Here is a 19,553-nt window from a genome sequence, read left to right on the forward strand (position 1 = left end):
TCTGACATCTAGATTCAGATCTCCGGGGACAGGGACTCTTTTCTTTGTTATTCACCCATATAACACTTAGCACTGCCTACCGTTCAATTGTTCATGCTCTAACTGGCAATGGACATTGGGCTACTCCAAACAAAACATGAAGGAGGGAGGCAGACTGCAAGACCGGGCTTGGTGTAGGTTTAGCTACATGGCAGGTTATTAGATCACTCGGAAGTGAGTGGGACTTGAGCTGCAGTGATGTCCAGAAAAAAAATAAAATAAAATAAAAACACAGCACCTCATCAGGGAGTGGTGGGGAAAGGGACCCCAGAGTACGAGTTATAAAAGCCTGAAGTACAGTACTCATGCATGCGCCAGTGACAAGGGAACACTCCTTTGGAACATCTGAGTGGCGGAGCTGAGTTCACGTTAAATGGGGTTTTATTTGCATCGTTTGTCTTGCCCGGTAAATGGGGAAAGCCAACTCAGGTGGACAGCATAGTAAACACAGAATGAATTGTGCCGGCTAGTATGTAGTAGGAGTTTTTTCTTTAGGTGTGTAACCTGGTATAACTTGCTGCAAGGACCTTACATAACATGCACTGCAAGAGACGGGCCAGTGCTTAAAGCCAGGTCAGTGAGGAAATTAAGAAGCAAGACTTTGCTGCCGAAGTACCTGTGATCAAGATGGGGCGGCAGGAGCGTGAGAGTAAACATGGTTAATTGGCCAAGCGAAGCCAGTTGTAAACGCTCAACTCAGGGCATTTCTCGGTTTGTCTGTAGCAGATTAGCTTTGGAATGTACCGTCAATTCCAGAATCTCAGGGAACGTGCTAGTCACCAATGGGCACAAGTCTATTGCTATAGCTGCAAATCCGAACACCAGAAAAGCTTGATTCACAGGAAAATCAGGGCCCCGGTGCTGCAGGCAGAAGACTCACTCTGCTGCCCACACGTATCAGAGGCAGCAGCTTAACCTGCTGTGGGAGAAGAATGGCTGTAGCCTGGGCTCTAACTGCAACAGGAGAGGTGTAGAAAGAGAGCTTGTAGGGAGGGGACTGGCAGGGCGGGGGAAGAGCAGAGTGTGAGGGGGAAATGGGGACCCAGACAGGGAAGAGGCAAGAGTGGGGACAGAGAAAATGTAGCAGGAACCAGACGGATGGGGTGAAAAGTGGAGGAAGTGGGGACCAGAAGGGGGAAGCAGTGTGTGAGGGGCAAAGCAGGGATCAACAAGGGGGGAGGGGAGAGACAGGGAGTAGGGAATAGAGGGGCTACACAGGCACCCTGGAATAGGGGATGGGAGACTTGGAGGTTGCGGGGGTGACACAGGCATTCTGGCATGTAGCAGAGGGAGTGAATGGGGGGCCCACAGAGCCCCGCTGTGCCTTGGGGAGGGAAGAGACAAATGGGATGCACACATCCCATGCCATCCTGTGGCATGGAAGTGGGGAGAATGGGAAACAACTGCATGGGGGAAGGGGACCATAGGGGAGCACAAGGGAGGAGGTGGGAGGAGTTACAAGGAGTCCTTGAAATAGGAGAGGACGGGAGGGTGGCACACGGAGACCTGGTGGGGCAGGGGAAATGGAGGGACGCAAGGAGCCCCTGGTACATGCAATGCACTTGGCTGACAGAAGATACAAAGAGCACGAGCCCCTAGTGAATCATACACTTACTATGGGGATCATATGTCTGACTGCCCAGCTTCCTCTATGGAAAGGGGTCACTGGCTGGGTGCTCCAAAGGGAGGAAGAGCTCAAGGAGAGAGGAAAAGGGAGAGAAGTTATATAGAGCAGGGTCATTTTTTGCTTCATATGAGCCGGTTGTTCACCAGTATGTTCAGCCTACAGCAAAAGGACTGTCCAGACTTCCCTGGGACAGCAGGGTCACCATGCACACTGACCCTGGGCTCCCTTAAAGCGCAGCAAGCACCTGGAGATGCTGGCCTGGTAGGCTAGCTAGATTCTGCCACTTTTACTCACATTGAGTAGTACTTTATGCTGTGAGCCGGCCAACTGAAATCCAAATGACCCCTTGTGGAGCAAAGTGCTCCTGAACGGGAATAAGTATCAGAATCTGGCCCCGAGATATTTAAGGCATTGATCTCCCTTCCCTTAGATTAGGGATTCCCTTTGTATTGGAGGAGGAAAAGCGTGGAAACTAAACCGGAGCATAGGACCTAACCTAGAGACGAGCTTCAGAGAAACTGCCCCATAGACAAACGAAGACTACATTCTATGTAAATAGTGATGCCAATACATATTTTTTAATAATTACGTAATTAGGTCACACTTTCTGCCTGAAGGATTCTACGGTACTTTACAAGCTAGGGGGGAAATTCCTCCGAGGCAGCGGACAGGCACAAGGCCTAAATCACATTTAAGTAGGACTTGGTCCCTCGAAGTAGGACTTAGCTGTCGCTTAAGCCTTGCACTGGTCCTTGGCACAAGGGTGAATTTCACCCCATATAGATAGAGTACCACTGAAATGAAAGCACCAACACATGGCTCACTCCACAACTGCACATACCCATCCAGCTAGGCTCTCAGTCAGGAAAGCATCAGTATCCAGGAAAGAACGTATGCTTAGAGTTAAGCATTTGCCTAAATCCCATTAAAGTCACCGGAAGTTAAGCACACACTTTAAGCTAAATACAGGCGCAAGTGCTTTCCTCGACTGGGGCTTTTTTTTAAAGTTTCTCTTTGTTTTTTTACACAGTGAAATGTGAAAGAACATTGAGAACAGTTCTGTGAAAATAATTAAGATGCTATTTTAAGCAGTCTTTATCAACCCATCCAGGTTTCCATACTTCCCTCACACCCTCCTATCTGATCACCCACGTTTTGAACTGCATTCCTGTCCCACAATGGGAGCTTCATGTAAAGATCTAGGGTAGGATACGGCCTTTTATATCTCATCATTCAGGTAAACAGAGAGCACAGGTGCATTACGGAGATCCCTGCATCATGTGCTTCAATTATAGGTTGTTGCTTTTAAAGACATTGGGGTTCCTTATGGCATTCAATATGAGTGGAGCAAAAAACAAACAAAAACAAGAACAAAAAAGAAATCCACACAAGTCTAAGCTTCCCTACCTGGGAAACTACTGAGAAATACCAGAGAACATCTGATCTGTCATTATTAGTGACTAGCCGTAGGTTGCTTCACTAAAGTTGGGAATCTGGTTATATTTTGTAACTGATACTGCCCTTTACTCTGACTGCGTCTCCTTGCCCTGAAGCACAAACGAAAGTGACTACGATGTTTATTGAGTTAGTGTGGCTTTTGAATACATTTGAGGTGCCCATCATCTCATCTGCATTCCAGTTCTTAAATGAGAGTGTTAATTCAACACAAATGTAAACTGCATTTTTGATTAACTCTAATGAACTGAAATCTCACATAACTGTGATCAGCTGTTCCCCAAATGGCATTAAATAACCAGAAAGTAACTCATTTTAGTGTTAAAAGGCAATGGGACAAATTTATCCCTAGGGTAAATCCACTGACTTCAATGGAGCTATGCCAAAGATTAATTTGACTCAAATTTCCAGACACCCTTCAGATTTTCCAACCACACACAACCGATTGCTCATTTTTGTAAGTACAATCAGCCCTTTTGCACATGCAAATCCCACATATTTGTGGCTTTATCTAACTCATTAGGAATATTCAATATACCATCAAGAATGGTTGTGAATCGCATTACTGCCATGAACAGAGATGTGTACGCATAAATACTAATAATCAAGCCCAAGATGTTAACATTTATAATGCAGCAGCCAGGTGGAGCCCTACTGTGCTTAATGCTGTACTAACAGTGACAGTCCCTGCCCCAAAGAGCTTGCAATCAAAAAGAAGGGATTTATTGAGGTGAATTAGGGGGATGGTATTGTAGCACATGGTTACATATTCCCAACACAACAAGCAGAGATAGCTAAACCCACAGATATTCAGGCTTGCACTGCCGAGTTCAGAAAAGCTTGACCCCAATCTTATTCTCTTGGCACGGGATCCTGCAGTGTAAGGATCTTTTGGGATGATACCCCAACGTGAAGCCAAGTGAAGACTTAGGTCACAGTGCTACAGTATTGTCTTCAAACCCCCATTCACATAGGTTCTGTTCCTTCTGAGTCTTTGCCAGACTGTACACTCAATGTTATTAGCAATGTTATTAGCAATGTTAAAACTCTTCCCCTGCACTGCTGCTGTCATGCCCGTGCAGCCTCAGTTTTAACCAGCATGACTAAGAGGCAACAAGTCTGCTTTGATTTTTAATGATCTATAAACAGAGAAATTTCTTTGCTCAGGGTTCATTTTCGTTTCACCAGCTTGGAATGAGAAGTTATACAAAGAGAAGGGCTTCCTGGTTTTACTGTACTTTGTTAACAAATTTATTTCAAATAAATATCAAATAAATTGGTTAGTCTCTAAGGTACCACAAGTACTCCTTTTCTTTTTGCGAATACAGACTAACACGGCTGCTACTCTGAAACCTGTACTTTGTTAGTATCTCAAGGCTGATCTGAAACTTTTCTTTACAGCCAACCTCCTTTCTGAATTTTAAGCCAAGCTCCCTCTCCTTATGCTTCCTATAGAAACTGTACACTAGGGAAAACTTTCTCTCTCATCTTCTGGCAGTTGTGCAGTGCAAAATCAGGCAGCTGGCACTTTGTACACTAATACCAATTAAAGCACAGGCCTAACGAAATAAAAAGGACTCTCATTCAAACAGTGAAACTCAAAGTACTGAAATAAATTACTGCATGATACACAATGTTTATTCCAGCACTTTGCGCATGATCATCAGTTCATTTCAATACTATATAACTATGCTGTGTGAATAATAATATTTATCAGGGCCAGATGCGAGTCTTCCTGGCTGGCTAGATAACATATATGTTTATATATGGAGTGTTTTTTCCCCTTGCCTTTTATACTGCATACACAAACACACACACACACACACACCAGGTAACCCAATGTTTTGATGTGACTAGCATTTATTTTAATAGCAAGTTAGTTCTGGATAGTGGTAATATTCTTCACATCCCAAGACTAAATCAGTTACATTTTCCAATTCTATATTTTTTGTGCTTTTGTGCCTGTGTTTCAGTGTTCCCTGAAACAATTTCTACCAACTTCCAAGACACTTACTTGAGAGGACGAATAGACTGAACTTGAGACTCGTTGGCTACTAAGCTCGGCCAATGGGTCCAGGACTCTTAACAAATGTTTACTTTTTAAAAAAAAAAAAATTTTTTTTTGGGGGGGGGGGTGAGGGGTGGGGAGTGGGGTTCCATTTTTCTCACTCTCCCAGAAACAAATTCCTATACAAGTGAGATCCACATTCTTGCCATTAAATATTCTGTGTAAGGTTTCCACCCAGCCAGAAATACCAGTTTTTGATCTACGACCCTTTAAAATGGGATGTGTGTGAATGTTAGCAAACAATGGAGTTGCACAGGGATGAATTTGAACTAATATATGGAATCACTATACCAGTTAATGAATGAGCAGATTATTCTGTTTCTCTCTAATACCTGTCAGAATCGAGTTCCACACTTCCCGCGCTTCACAACTAGGCAGGTTGCATGAAAAACAACAATGGAAGTGCCAGCTGCTTGACTTGACAGTACCAGAAAAATCACAGAAACATTAGACACTGCTGCATTGGCGTTTATTGAAACATGGTTCCTGTTACAGCAAAAGTTTGGCAGACTGGCACCTGTGGTTTTATTTGATGTGCCCATACAATCCTCACTTAGGATAAGGGAGATTCTCCTTCCTCTGGAGAGCTAATTTATACTATTTAAAACATGGTAGCATGACATCCTGATGAAAAAAAAAAAGTAGTTTAAAAAAAGTGTGAATTTTTGCATTTTCTATACACAAAACGTTAACTTCCTAACCAGAAAAAGAGAGAGAGAGAGAGCGCGTGTGTACCCATGTACATACACTTGTGTATAAATATATATATATATATATATATATATATATAAAAAGTATGTTCTCTTTGTTCTTGACTTTATGGGGTACCTTCAGGGAAAGAAGTAACCACATTCAAATGAATATGTCTTGTGCACTGATGCAGAGCGGTGGTTGAGATTAATGAAGAACTAAGGTAGACACTTGCGTTAGCCATTTAATATTACATGTATGCGGGAAGCACATGTATGATGTCAATTAGAGCTGAGGGCTAGCTGCAAAATTCGGATCTAGATTTCAAACACTCCAAAGTCTGGGTATATTTGGATCTGGGATTTTGGTTTAGCCCCTTTGAAAGCCAGAGGGCTGTGAAAATCGCATCCTGAAACCATCCCCGTCCCATTCATCTACGTACCTGAAGTTGGAGGAGTGTTTAAATTTGAATCCTTCAGTATAATCTAGAAATATGATTTCATTAATACCTAATTTATCAGCCAGTCTAGTGATGGGCTCTAGTACTGGAAAATGCATAATATTGGGTAAATGTTTCAAAAGACATCACACGTTACCTTGTGCACACAAGATTTTGCATTCAGGAAAAAGAGTTCTACTGTGTTTCTGTCCTTCAGAAAGGAGATGCTTTCAATGTAAAACCTGAAAAAAAGAAGAAAGCAACTTTGTTTTCTTACCCAGGTTCCATTCCCTCCCAAGTCATTCTGATTTCCTCATTTTTTTGTTCCCCTGCAGTACAGATGATTCAGAAGAACTATGACTTATTGCATTTAATTTCCTGCCTATTAGTAGGGAACAAGCAGAAGGACCTGTAGGAGAGATAGCGAAAAGGGAATGACAAACACCCTGTTAAACAGATAGGAGCTATTTGACGACTTTTCATCTCTTTTGAAAACCTTGTCAGATTTCAAAGGGGCAAGACATCCTCTTAAGCAGAGAAAAGACACCCTGGAATTGGAAAAGGGTAACACAAACACTGTGTTACAACTCGACAAAGCCAATGCAAAATCCACCGTGGCAGAGGGATTAGTGCTAGTATGGAAGGCTGGCGGAGGCATTACCTTGGAATCACATCGTGTCCAGGAACTCATGAGAGCTCTAGTTCCAATACTTTGCACAGAGAGCTGGAATCTCTGCACTGTTCTAGATTTTCCCTTCCCTCTGAAACAAGGGCCAGTTCAGGAGTGTGCTGTCTCTGATTCCCTGTCCATAGGTGCACACAGTCTTCCCCCATGGGGACTGTGGGGACAAGCCGTAGACAAGACTCAGTGAGATTGCTCAGAACAAACTGGAATGTCCACTGGAAATGATACAAGCTTGGAATGCTGCTTCCTCGCTCTGTCCCCACCTGCCAGCCATGCCACCCCGGCCCTGAACCAGTATGGTGGGATCTTATGTGGAGGAAGTGCTGTCAGCTCCAGGACTGGGGAAGCATTTTGCACAGTGGTACTTCTCCTTCCATGCGCCACCCTGACTGCATTTTGCTTGCACTCAGGTGTGTTAGCAGCCTTCCATACTGTGCGCTGGAGGGGTGCAAAGGGCCCTAAACACTTATCAGTGTCTGTAAGTAAGCATTCCCTGGGATTACGATGGAGATGATCAGGGCTGTCACATGGTGCCCTGAGGTTCAGTTGCCAGCATGTGGAGTTTAAGGTTTTATTATCGACGGGGCTGGAGTTCAGCTGCCAGAACCAGAGGGTAGGGGCACACTTGTGTGATCTGACCTCTCTCTAAACATAAAAAACCCAACACTGAGCCCTTCTGATCCAGTGAACCTTCTTCCCCCAAGGGGCAGCTCCCTCTGTTCGCCAGCCTGTCAGAAGCCCCTTTTTGTTTGACTAAATATAGCAGGTGCAAGGGCATCTGTTTACAGTGTGGCCAAGCGGCAGAGCTCGACAGCTCTTAGGAATGCTTAGGAATGTGGAGTCCTCAAAAGGACAACGAGTGTTTTCTTATTTGCAAAGGCTCACAACCAGGAAGCGCTTGGCTGATTTGCTAAGGGAATTCTTTACACATGGTGATTCCAAAGGCTTTGTCTGAAGCGTCTGCCCTTTCTTCCATGCGGACCCTTCTGCTTTGAACCATCCTCCCTCCTCTTCCAGTGCCAAACAACCTCTCCATCTACTATCAAAACCTTCCTGAAATCACATTTCCTCTCTGAAGCCTTGCTCCCCTGGCCTCTCCTGGACATGCTCATCATTGTGAGCTTGTACCATTACTGTGTGCCTCTGCCCTCTCCTGGCAGTATAGCAGTACTGATGCTGACATGTCAGAGTCGGAAACAAATTCTCCTTCAGCTCAAGTGGAAGGGGACTATACTGCTTTTTAGGGAGGATCTCAGTTCTGGCCTCACTGCCACTGTGCAGACACGGGCAGCCACGAGGCGATAACGGTCACGTTCTTAGATGGCCAGGGCTGGCTCCAGGGTCATATTTACTTGGATTTAAACTACCAGAAAAGAATGCATGTTTCAGGCTCTAATCAGTTAAAAATACAAAACCAATAAAACAATAGCAAATCTCACAGCAGCCCTCAAAACCATATCCTGAAACTAAATCCCATGCCTCTTGGATTACCAAGGGACCCCCCCATCTTCTAATCCCTCCATCTAAGCATACAGTATTTTCTATGGCAAGATGGGCAGGGATCACAGCCCAGATACTGACCTCAGCTACCTGGGCATCTGTCATAATTCCAGTAAATACAATGGGAGTTATTCCAGAATTACACTGGCATAAATGAGACCAGCGTCCGGACATAATACTTTATGCACATACACAGAACCAAGCACCTTGCTGTCACTCTCTGGAAATACTAAATAATAATAATAAACACAACAACAAGTTCTGTAAGTTGCTTTTGCTTTGTGCTTTTCGCCTGATACTCACTTGGGCTATTATCCTAAACAGCACCAAGACTATGGACATTACTTACGAAACGGTGCCTAGACAATGAACATCTATCATTCTGGAAGCACTAATCTCTCAAATCTATGTAAAGCAAGACAACCCAGTCCCGTAAAGCCTTTTTTAGCTATATCGCTGCAAGGTATGAACAGTTCATGATCAATGCATAGGCTTTGCAGAATGAGGGAATATTTGGGGCCACATGGTCCAGTCCCCTAAAACAGGTCTAACACAAGGTGGCTAATTCCTGAGCACCTCCTTGTAGCCAGAGGTCACCCTGCAATGCCCTGCTGCCAATTTCTCCCCTCTTCAGGGCCGTTTCATAACTCCCAGTCCACAGGTAATCAAAACATTCCCTTCCTGGGGCCCTATTTATTGAGTCCTTACACACTGGGCCTCCAGGCCCCAAGCCCAGTTCAGTCTCTCTCTCCTGACAGGCCCTTGCCCCAAAGAGCTCGCAGTGTAAATGCGGAAGCTGACCAACAAAGGAGGCTATACAAAAGCCCGGGAACAGGGAGGATGCTAATTTCCTCTGGCAAAGGTATTAAAAAGCACTGGGGGAAGAGAAGGCATATTCCACAAAAGGCTAATGTTCACATTTGCTCTTTATCCCCCAGGCAAATCTCCTTGACCCCTTCCATCAGTTATTTTGTGTTTACAAAATGGCTCTTCCTTGCTCCTGTTTTAAAACCATGCCTTTTATACCGAGCAGGCACAAGGCTTGTTTAAACCCCAAACCAGGAGGCGTTAAACTGGCAGGAGATGTGCAGTATGAAGCACCGGCACCATTTCTACCTCAGTTCTGGTCTGAGTCAGAATTCGGAGGCCAGATGGCCCACACAGGCCTGTGTTGTGCCAAGCATGAGCGCCGCGCTCTAGCCTTGCCTCTGCCTTTCCACTGAAGCTGTGTGCACACAGCGCTGACCCTAGCCTTTCGACTGCTCACATCTGGGTTTAATTAAAGAATAGACAATGACAAGGCACATGTGTTAGGGAGAGATAAGCATGCGGGCACTAACCAGCCAAGGCACGTGCCAGGGTGTGAAAACCCACTGTCGCTCAAACGTCAGAACTATATGCAGATCTTAAAGGTACTTCTATTAGAATATGTATTTTCTGCCGTGCTAAATAATTGGTGTATTGTTAACTATTCCTATATCCTCCTCTTTTCCTTTCTAGAGGCCTCTCCATGCACTACCTACTTGCTCATTTTAAAATAGTTTATTTAAGCTTTTATGCCCCTAAAATGCAAACTCTACCCCAAAGTGCTTGGGCTTAAAATTAGCTTCCAGCAGCTTCTCCTCCCAAGTCAGCTCTTTTTCTCCATATTAACTCTTTCAGTGCTTTCCAATCTCCCATCTTGTAAGGAACACTTCTGTATCTTAACAGGTCCTGGCCTAGATCTTCCGTCCCAACCAAGGTGTGCACAGCACAGCTCAGGAAGTATGTGTGTAAAGGTCGCTTTAAGATACCTTTGCGCCCCCCCCCCCACCCCTTCCCAACTGTCTATGCACAGTTCCAGTCCTCTGATGCGAGTCAGGGCAGGCCGAGGTCAGTGGATCTCTGCCAGGGCACAGGGTCCTGCCCACATGGAATAGAGCTCTTTACATTTCATGAAAGAATAGGGAAGATTAGTCACGTGACCAATTTGATGGCCAAGTCAGTGACAGTATTTCTGCCCTGTTGCCATGTAAGTGACTGAAGTTCAATACACAGACTCAGTTTCTCAATTCCTGGCCAGAGGCACTGAATGTTTAGGAGGGACAAAGGGCCTGTAATAAATACATTTAAAGGGAACAAATTAGTTTTGGTTTTGTTTTTAAAAAATGGGGGAAGGTGGGAAGCTACAAAATCTAACAAGAAGGAAAGCATATTCAGTGAGTACCAGGTTTGAACCATCCCCTACTATGTCCTAAACACAGACAGCGCAGTCTTGTGGTACCTACTTACCTATGCTACACAAATCACTGTTCTCTCAGCGTGCCTTACAAAAAATTTTAACAAACTCAGCAAAAATCTAGCAAGAAGTTGTGTCATATTAGTACTGGAGAGTGGAAAAGATCAGCCTAATTTCATTTTTCAGACTGACTGAAAAGGAAAATAGTAGCAGCCAGCATAACTGGGGAAAAGTAAATTTAATGGTTAGGAATTAGCATAGTTTAACTAATCAAAGTTGTTAGTAGCAATTCAGGTAAGGAAGCTCTTTAAGTATAGGATTCTTTAAAAAAAAACTACAATGTCTGTTTAATTTAATAAAAAATTGTTTTGATTTAAAAAGGGAACAACCAAATTTCCAAAGTATCTCATAGCTAACCAGCATTTATCCAGGAGTTAATTGCTTTCTAAAAATAACACATATGGCTTTGCCTTTTATTTCCTCTGTCGAATTAATCATCAATTAATTATCCTCTATCAAATTAATTATTAATCCTTTGAAACAAAAAGCTATAAATACACCAAATAATAAAGACACCAAACCTGTAATGTGTGGTATATATAGAAACATATAGAAAACAATTACTTACCTAACTGCGAAGTACAAAGTTGCTGGACCTGGTTTCTTGGGCAAGTCGTGATCCAGAACTCTATGATCTAACTGCAGCCATATATTCTGGCCTCTGTAGGAACAAATGGGGAGTGGAGGGTGGGGGGATATGGAGGGAGAGGAACAGGTTCCATTAATAATACTGAAACAGATTCCCTTCAGCGCTCGCATTTGCTCAAACCAGCATTTTAAAAGAGCTGGACTGAGAAATCCTGTTCACACTGAAGTCTGGGACAAAACTTTCAACTCTTCAATCGAGGCAGGATTTGGCCAAATGTCTGTTTACTTACTAGCACTTTCAGACGTTGATATACTTTGCATATTAGAAGAACTAATATGTCTCCCCTCCACCTTAAGGCAAGATCTTGCCCTGCTGTTGTAAATTGGAGCAGTTCCACCGATTTCAAAGTAGCCATTCCAATTTACACCAGCTGAGAATCTGGCAAGTAGTCCAAGGATGGGTGCCCTTTAAAGTGAAAAGATGCTGGTTCCATAATCACTATGTCCGCGGTGAGATTGCAGAGCGTTGTGCTGTCATTTCCCAGCGTCTATTGATGCAGACCCCCAAGATGAAGAGCCTGTTTCTGACAATTGTCAAGTCAAACGAAAGAGAAGGGCGAGGTACCCACATTTCATAGCACGGCTTGTCAGTGTAGGCACTATTATCTAGTCAGGCAGGTGCCCATACAGACTCTGATATTGAACACTGCAGTGGCTGAATCAGTTTAGGGCAGTGTCCACGGGGAGTGACTGAGAAGAGAATACATGCCTCCACAAACACCATTTTTAATAACAAGCGGGAACAGAGTGGGTGACATGGTTTGCTCCTTGCTTTGCCCCGTGGATTAGCTGGGAGAGACAGGCACTCAGTGATGCCTAGTGCTGCCATCTGAGAGGTTCTGGCATGGGGACAGGCCCCCAAGCTGGAACAGCATGACTGCCCCCAGAGGTGACAGGCTCACACTCCAAACACTGACAGGCAGGTGGCATCTTTAGCAGATGTCTATAAATTCTCTGGCATTTGTCAAAATTTCTGCTTGCTTTTTTTGGATCCTAGCAGCCCTTATGAAATACCCAGGGAGTGCTTTGGAAAATCTCAGCAGGTAGAACCGCCACTAAGCAATTAACGAGGGAAAAAAAGTCTCATGGAAGCTCTCCTGGGAGGTTGGGAGGAGTACAAACATCATCCCAGAGGTATTTATAGAAGAAATGCTGGAAGAAAACATTTTCTGACAGTGGAAAGGGCAAGGACATTGCAAAAACATTCCAAAAAGAGTCCCCGGGAGGAAAGCAGCTCTTCAAAAAATACACCCATGATAGTGCCAAGAAGGGCTTCAGAAGCAGACACCTCCTCACACAGGGGTGATACCCAGCTAAGACGACATCCTAAAGAGCATCCCCCACTATTCCTCTCCTACCCCACCCCCAAAACCCCTGGGGAGGGCACTGCCTCTACAGCTGTGGGTTGACGCACAGCTTTGTACAATGGGAAGAAAGTTGGTCTTGTGATTAAGAGTGTCTTTACTGTCACAGACTTCCTGTGTGACCTACAGAGATAAGGGATGTGCTGAAAAGGGCGAGAAATGTCCTAGGTAGGGCAGGTATTACAGGGCTGGTGTTAATCAAGATGTAACTAGGGCCAAGATCCAGTTCCACTGGCTACTGTTGCAAACCTCCACCCCTCCTGAGCTGGGCTTGTTTTTGGCACGGGTCTTCTGCCATTTCTGGAAGCTGGGATGTGGTTGCACTGGAAATGCTTATTATGAGGGAGTATAAAGTGACTCGTGCAATGTCATGCAGTAAAATGCACACTGAGACTAGGCAACATGCCCACCAATGTCAGTCAGCTCGAAGGTTTCACTAACAACTGGATGAGAGAGGAATTTAAGGAGTTAAAATGCATGCTATGTTTGCAGCTGTTTTTGGAAGAGTGCAAAGTGGTTTTAGACTTCTACAAAAATAAGCAAAAGGCACAGAAAAAGGGACAGTTTATTACTATGTTATCTGACTTCAGATTTCTCTGCCGTTAGGCCAGTTCGGGATTAAAGATTTGTTTATACTGGCTTTGAGGCCAGAAAATACTAAAAATGCTTGCATATTCCCCCAGTTTTTTTTAATTGTACAGAGAAGGCATGCATGAGCATGTGAAGGAGAGAACACAATCAACTTTTCCACCTTTCACTTGTAAGACAAATAAGAAAGGGCAAAATAAACCCAAGCAGGATTTTATAGAACTGCCCTTCTGTTTTGTCATGGTGTGTCATCCTGACTCAGCTGAGGACCATTCTAAGGGGGAGGAAAACATCTTTGAAAACAGGAGTCATCTTTAGATCATTGTGGCTTGGCCTGGAGTCCAATTTCTGTGCTTTGTGGGATGGACTGAGACATTGGTTTGCAACAATCATTTCGCCAATTGTTTAAAAAAAGAAATACAGATACTTACGTATCATCTATAAATGTTATTCCAAAATACTCCTTCTCTTTGAGGTTGAAATGTGATGCCACCAGATCCAGTAACTCCCGAGACAAAAGTTTGGGCTATTGAGAGAATCATCAGCACATCATTACATTCAGCTCAGCCATTTTATTTTTAAATTAGTCTTCTCTGGGTATGTTACCTTAAAGGGACATTGCCACATTGTTTAAAGAACCATGATGCAGTCTAGTACCCAGCTAGGTGCCATGAAGCCTCATGCTCTTGGGTGTTGACTTCCCAAGTACAGTCAAGACCCCAAACCCCGGTTTACCTTTCAGAACTGCAGAAATTTAGAACCAGACATAAATGACTACGTGGTTGGGGAGCAGAGGCAACTAAGTTTGTTAGCCTCTGCAAACCAGTTGAAATGTATAAAAAGAGGTAGAGGAAAGGAGTGGCTAGTCTAGGAGAAAGACTGGACTGAATTCAGGCTTTTCGTGGACTTTATTGCAGGAGGGACTTTTCAATATAGAATCTGTTATACCCCAGAAAAACTGGACCCTTTTTTCCCATCCACCCCAAAACACAATCCAAAACACAGACCATTTTCAAATAGATTTTAAAATTGAAACTCAGAAGAACTTAATGTGTTATAAATTGTAGTGAGAACAGATTTTTTTTTCAAAAGCTATTTATTGAAAAATGTCCAAATGTAACAGCACCAAGAGCTAGAACATGAATCTAGTGACACAAGACGGGTCTGTTTGTCATCGTCCAAGCAAATAACAAAAAGATGAAGTCTGATTTAGATTTTTAAAATTCATGCCATGTTAGTAATCTGAGGGGTTGTTAGTCACACAGACGAGGGCTAAAATTTTTTAGATGCGCCTCTTTGACTTTGGGGTCTAAGCCCCATTTCAAAAGTGATGCAGGCACTCAGAAGCCAATGAGATTTAGGAGCATAAGTCCGCCATTGCTTCTGAAAACAGAACTTGGGCGATTTTGAAAACTTTACCCATGGACATTTAAGAAAAGTTTGACTGTGTCCATTTAAGCTGGTAAAATACAATTCAGTGGATTGCATTAAAAAGCATAGATGCCACTATAAAACCAGGCTGTGTTGGGCAAAGTGATGCTTTTGATGCCCCATACAGGGTGTTTACCTGAACCAGCAGTTCCAACTTCCTGTCATCAAGGAGCTGCACCTGGCAGTGCCTGCCTTCTGTCATCTAGAAAGAAAGGAACATGTCAGTGGTGAGGGAATGGAGGAAACTCCATTTAAAAGCTGCAGAAGGCAATTACAGTACTTATAACAGTAGGCTTTGATGTCCTTGCTACTGAGCCACATTGTAAGATGTCTTGGTAACTGAATCTACTCCCTACAGGAAGGCTAAGGTTCTTTCTCCCAGCTGTTGAGCACTCAACTCCCATGGACTTCAAACAGTAGCTAAGGGCACTTAACACCTCTCAGGATCAGATGAAAATTACCCAAAAGCTGTAGCAGAGCTGCAGTTCCGTTGTAATTTCATTGCACTTGGCCTGCGTTGTGAAAATAATCCAGACTTATTAATACCTTTACACGCAGAGCTAGCAATGTTCTTACGTTCACATGCTCCAGCAGAGCAACCAGCCCTGGGTATAAACAAGACATTTATTCAGAGATTCCAAGGTGAGAAAGGACGATTGTGATCATATAGTCTGACCTCCTGTATAACACAGGCCAGAGAACTGCCCCCAAAATAATTCCTAGAGCAGATCATTTAGAAAAAAAGATCCCAACTTGACTTAAAAATAGTGATGGAGAATCCACTCTCACCCTTGGTAAATTGTTCCATTGGTTAATTACTCCCACTGTCAAAAATGTATGCTTTATTTCTAGTTGGAAGTGTCTAGCTTTAACTTCCAGCTCTTGGATTGTGTTATACTTTTCTCTGCTAGATTCAAGAGCCCATTATTAAATATTTATTCCCCATGTAGATATTTATGAGCTGTAATCAAGTCACTCAATCTTCTTTTTTTTAAGATAAATAGATTGAGTCTCTTTGAGTCTACCACTGTAAGGCATGTTTTCTAATCCTTTAATCATTCTCATGACTCTTCTTTGAACCCTCTCCAATTTATCTACATCTTTCTTCACTTGTGGGCACCAGAACTGGACACAGTATTGCAACAGAGGTCACGCTAGTGCTAAATACAGAGGTAAAATCACCTCTTAACTTCTACTCGAAATTCCCCTGTTTATGCAACCCAGGATTGCATTAGCTCTTTCGGCCACAGTGTCCCACTGGGAGCTCATGTTCAGCTGTTTATCCCCCAAAACTTTTTCAGAAGTCACTGCTCCCCTGGATAGAGTCCCCCACTCTGTAAGTACGGTCAACATTCTTTGTTCCTAGATGCATATAAAGCAGAACCCCGTTTATTCAATCTAACTGGTATAGGGGCCAGAACAGATAATCAATAATCCTGATAAAAAGAAAAGGAGTACTTGTGGCACCTTAGAGACTAACCAATTTATTTGAGCATAAGTCTCTAAGGTGCCACAAGTCCTCCTTTTCTTTTTGCGAATACAGACTAACACGGCTGTTACTCTGAAACCAATCCTGATAAAGCAGAGAATGGGAAAGTGCAATGCTGCAGCGCCATCTAGTGGTCACCGCAGAGATCACCCCCTTCTGGACCTGTGTGCGTTGGTTGCCTGGTTGACATGGAGAGCCAGTTAATGGAGAATCAGATAAACGGGGTTCTAATGCATTTTAATATGGCTATATGTAAATTCAGGTTGTTTGCTTGCATACAATGTATCAAACAATCCACATCGCTCTGCACCAGTGACCTCTCCTCTTCATGATTTAGCATTCCCCCATTTTTGTGTCATCTGCAAACCCTATCAGTGATCATTTTAGTTTTTTTTAAGGTCATTGATATAAATGTTAAATAACGTAGGGCCAAGAACTGATGCCTGCGGGACCCCACTGGAAACATACCCACTTGATGATGATTCCCTGTTTGTAATTACATTTTGAGACCTATCAGTTTGCCAGTTTTTAATCCATTTAATGTATGCCATATTTTATATTGTTCTAATTTTTTAATCAAAATATCATGCTGTACCAAGTCAAATACCTTCCAAAAGTTTAAGTATATTATGTCAATACTATTACCTTTATCACTTAAGCTTATCTCATCAGAAATATATATCAAGTTTAGTTTGACATTATCTTTCCTGGGATCAATGTCAGGCTGACAGGCCTATAATTACCTGGGTCATCCCATTTACCCTCTTTAAAAATTGGCACATTAGCTTTCTTCCAGTCTTCTGGAAATTCTCCAGTGCTCCAAGACTTATTGAAAATAAACATTAAGAGTCAAGTGAGTTCCTCAGCCAGCTCTTTTTAAACTCTTCAATGCAAGTTATATGGATCTGCTAATTTAAAATGGCTAAGGTTAATAACTTCTGTTTAACATCCTCCAGAGATATCAGTGGAATGGAAAGAATGTTATCAGCACCATACGATGAAAATAGCATCTATTTTTTCCCCAAATATGGATCAGAAATATTTATTGAATACTTCTGCATTTTCTGCATCATTATTGATAATTTTACCCTTTCCATCTAGTAATGGACTAATACCACTGTCAGGATTCCTTTTATTCCTAATATATTTATAAAGCCCCTTATTGTCCTTAATTCTGCTAGCCATAGATTTATCCTAGTGTCCCTTTGCTTCCCTTACCAATTTTCTACAATGCCTAACTTATGATTTATATTCATTAATATCAACTTCCCCTTTCTTCCATTTCTTATATATATTAATTTTTTATAGACGTCTTCACTTCTCCTCTAAACCAGGTCAATTTTTAATCAGCACGATCTTCTTCCTCAACTGTGGCTTTTCAGGCATCTATCAAGATGTTCTTAAATGATTCCCAGTCGTCATTCACATTTTTCTGATTAAATTATTTCTCCCAGCTGATTTAGTTCATATTTAGGAAGTTTAGGAACTACATTAGTAAGTCCCCAGCTGGCCTGAGTTCGGGCCCTTGTCACAAGGAAGTTATCCTCAGTCCTAGCCACTGGGAGAGAGAATGAATTAGTCGTACATTCAAACATGGGCGGTGGGTATTTCAGGCCAGGGGAGGCTGAGCCTCCTCAAAGAGCCAGGCGTGGTCCTGCCCAGACTCCGCCCCAAGCCCCCTTCTGCTTCCCGCTTGTCCACTGTGGCCAGTGCTCTGCAGCTCAGGCCACCCAGCACTTGGGCCGCCTGGTGATCTGGGCCTTGGGATGCCTAGCGCTCGGGCTGCTCAGTGATCCGGGCCTTGGGCTGCTCAGCACTCAAGCCGCCCAGCGCTCTGGCCTCGGGCTGCCTGGCATGCTGGAACTGCCTGTCCGGTGCTCCGGGGCTGGGGTGGGGTGGGGTGGGTGGGCCAGTGGCCGCAGTGGGGGTTCAGGGCTCCAGTGGGGAAGGGCCTCGGGCAGAAGGGGCGGGGCTAAGGGCTAGCCTCCCTGAATGGGTGGTTCACATGCCGCCCATGCATTTGAACACGAAGGCTCCTGCTGGGATTCCTTGTTGCGGCAGACATAGGAGAGACAGCCTCATTGAAGAAGACTATGGCATTGCCTTATTTGAGTTTCAAGACCAGCACAGCTGCTTGGACCATGAGGTTTATCCAGGGATATGCAATGAGACCCGGCTCACTCCATAGCTATTAGATCTGGACTGTTTTGGTCACCTTAGTTTCAGGTTTATGTCATGTTTATCCATCAAAAACTATTCTCATCTCTCTCTTGGAACAGTTAAAAAAAATAAAGGTACATTATGCTCCTTTAACACCTGTCCTTTAAAATCTATTACATTTCCATAACAGCGTTTACATTATTTAAGAACTGTTCTATTCTGGGTCCCTCACAGTCTGGGCAAGACCTGGCTTTCAAGTACTCTGAAGATTACAGCTGGTAAAGGGAACCTGGCTTTTATATTTTTTAATCATGCCCTCAGAATAACTCATTCTCCTGAAGGCACAGAGCTTCTCACAGGCAATAAATCTGCAGCTCTAAACATAGACAGAGGGTGGATTTCTAAGATAGGGATTTCCTAATGAATTAAACATCGTGAACACAATAGTTCTTTCCCTACAAATGACTGATCTCTCTGTGGACAGTAACAGAGTTAGGGCCCGAGTCTCAGCTGGTGGAAATCGGCATTGCTCTGTTGATGTCAGTGGGGCTATCAATTTACACCACCTGAGGATCCAGCCCATACGTTGCACTCTGAGACGGGGCTGGGATTCTACCCGAAAACGGTGACATGACAAGTCCCTCCATAGACAAAGCCTGAGAAAGCCTGGATGTGGGAGACGGTGGAACATGTAAAGAGTTTTTAAAAATATAAGGCCTTATTGACACACAAATACCAGTATAAATGCGCTTATATCACTATAGCTCGTTGACATACAGGATGGGGAATACACTATGCTGGTATAAGACAACATATAGTACAAAAACTGGGTTTAGACCAGGCCTAAATTAAAGAAATAACTATTGAGAGAGAGAGAGATCCATTACTGAGAGGCCCACAAAGAGGATGTGTGGCTTACAGCTATTGCTGGCCGTGGTGGATCTCCTTTAGCTCAATTGCTATAGACCTTCGGTTTAGGAGATAAAAATCCAGGGTTCTACTCCCTGCTCCTAAGGAGCTCTGTATGTGATTTATCTGCATTGTCTGGAGCCCTTAAATCCATTACAATCTGATCACAGCTGCATTTGTCAC

General features: G+C 43.5%; 1 protein-coding gene across 1 annotated transcript in view; it reads right to left on the minus strand.

Moving 5' to 3' along the window:
* FRMD4B (FERM domain containing 4B) overlaps positions 1-19,553 on the minus strand; it is a 117,051-nt gene that overhangs the window by 70,766 nt on the left and 26,732 nt on the right. Inside the window, exons 2-5 of the mRNA XM_077822005.1 lie at positions 14,949-15,014; positions 13,813-13,907; positions 11,350-11,442; positions 6,476-6,560 (exon numbers count right to left, since the gene is read on the minus strand). Coding sequence (XP_077678131.1) covers positions 6,476-6,560; positions 11,350-11,442; positions 13,813-13,907; positions 14,949-15,014 — 339 coding nt within the window. The remainder of the gene's footprint in view (positions 1-6,475; positions 6,561-11,349; positions 11,443-13,812; positions 13,908-14,948; positions 15,015-19,553) is intronic.

This window comes from Eretmochelys imbricata, chromosome 7, assembly GCF_965152235.1.
Source record: "Eretmochelys imbricata isolate rEreImb1 chromosome 7, rEreImb1.hap1, whole genome shotgun sequence".
Taxonomy (NCBI): Eukaryota; Metazoa; Chordata; order Testudines; family Cheloniidae; genus Eretmochelys; species Eretmochelys imbricata.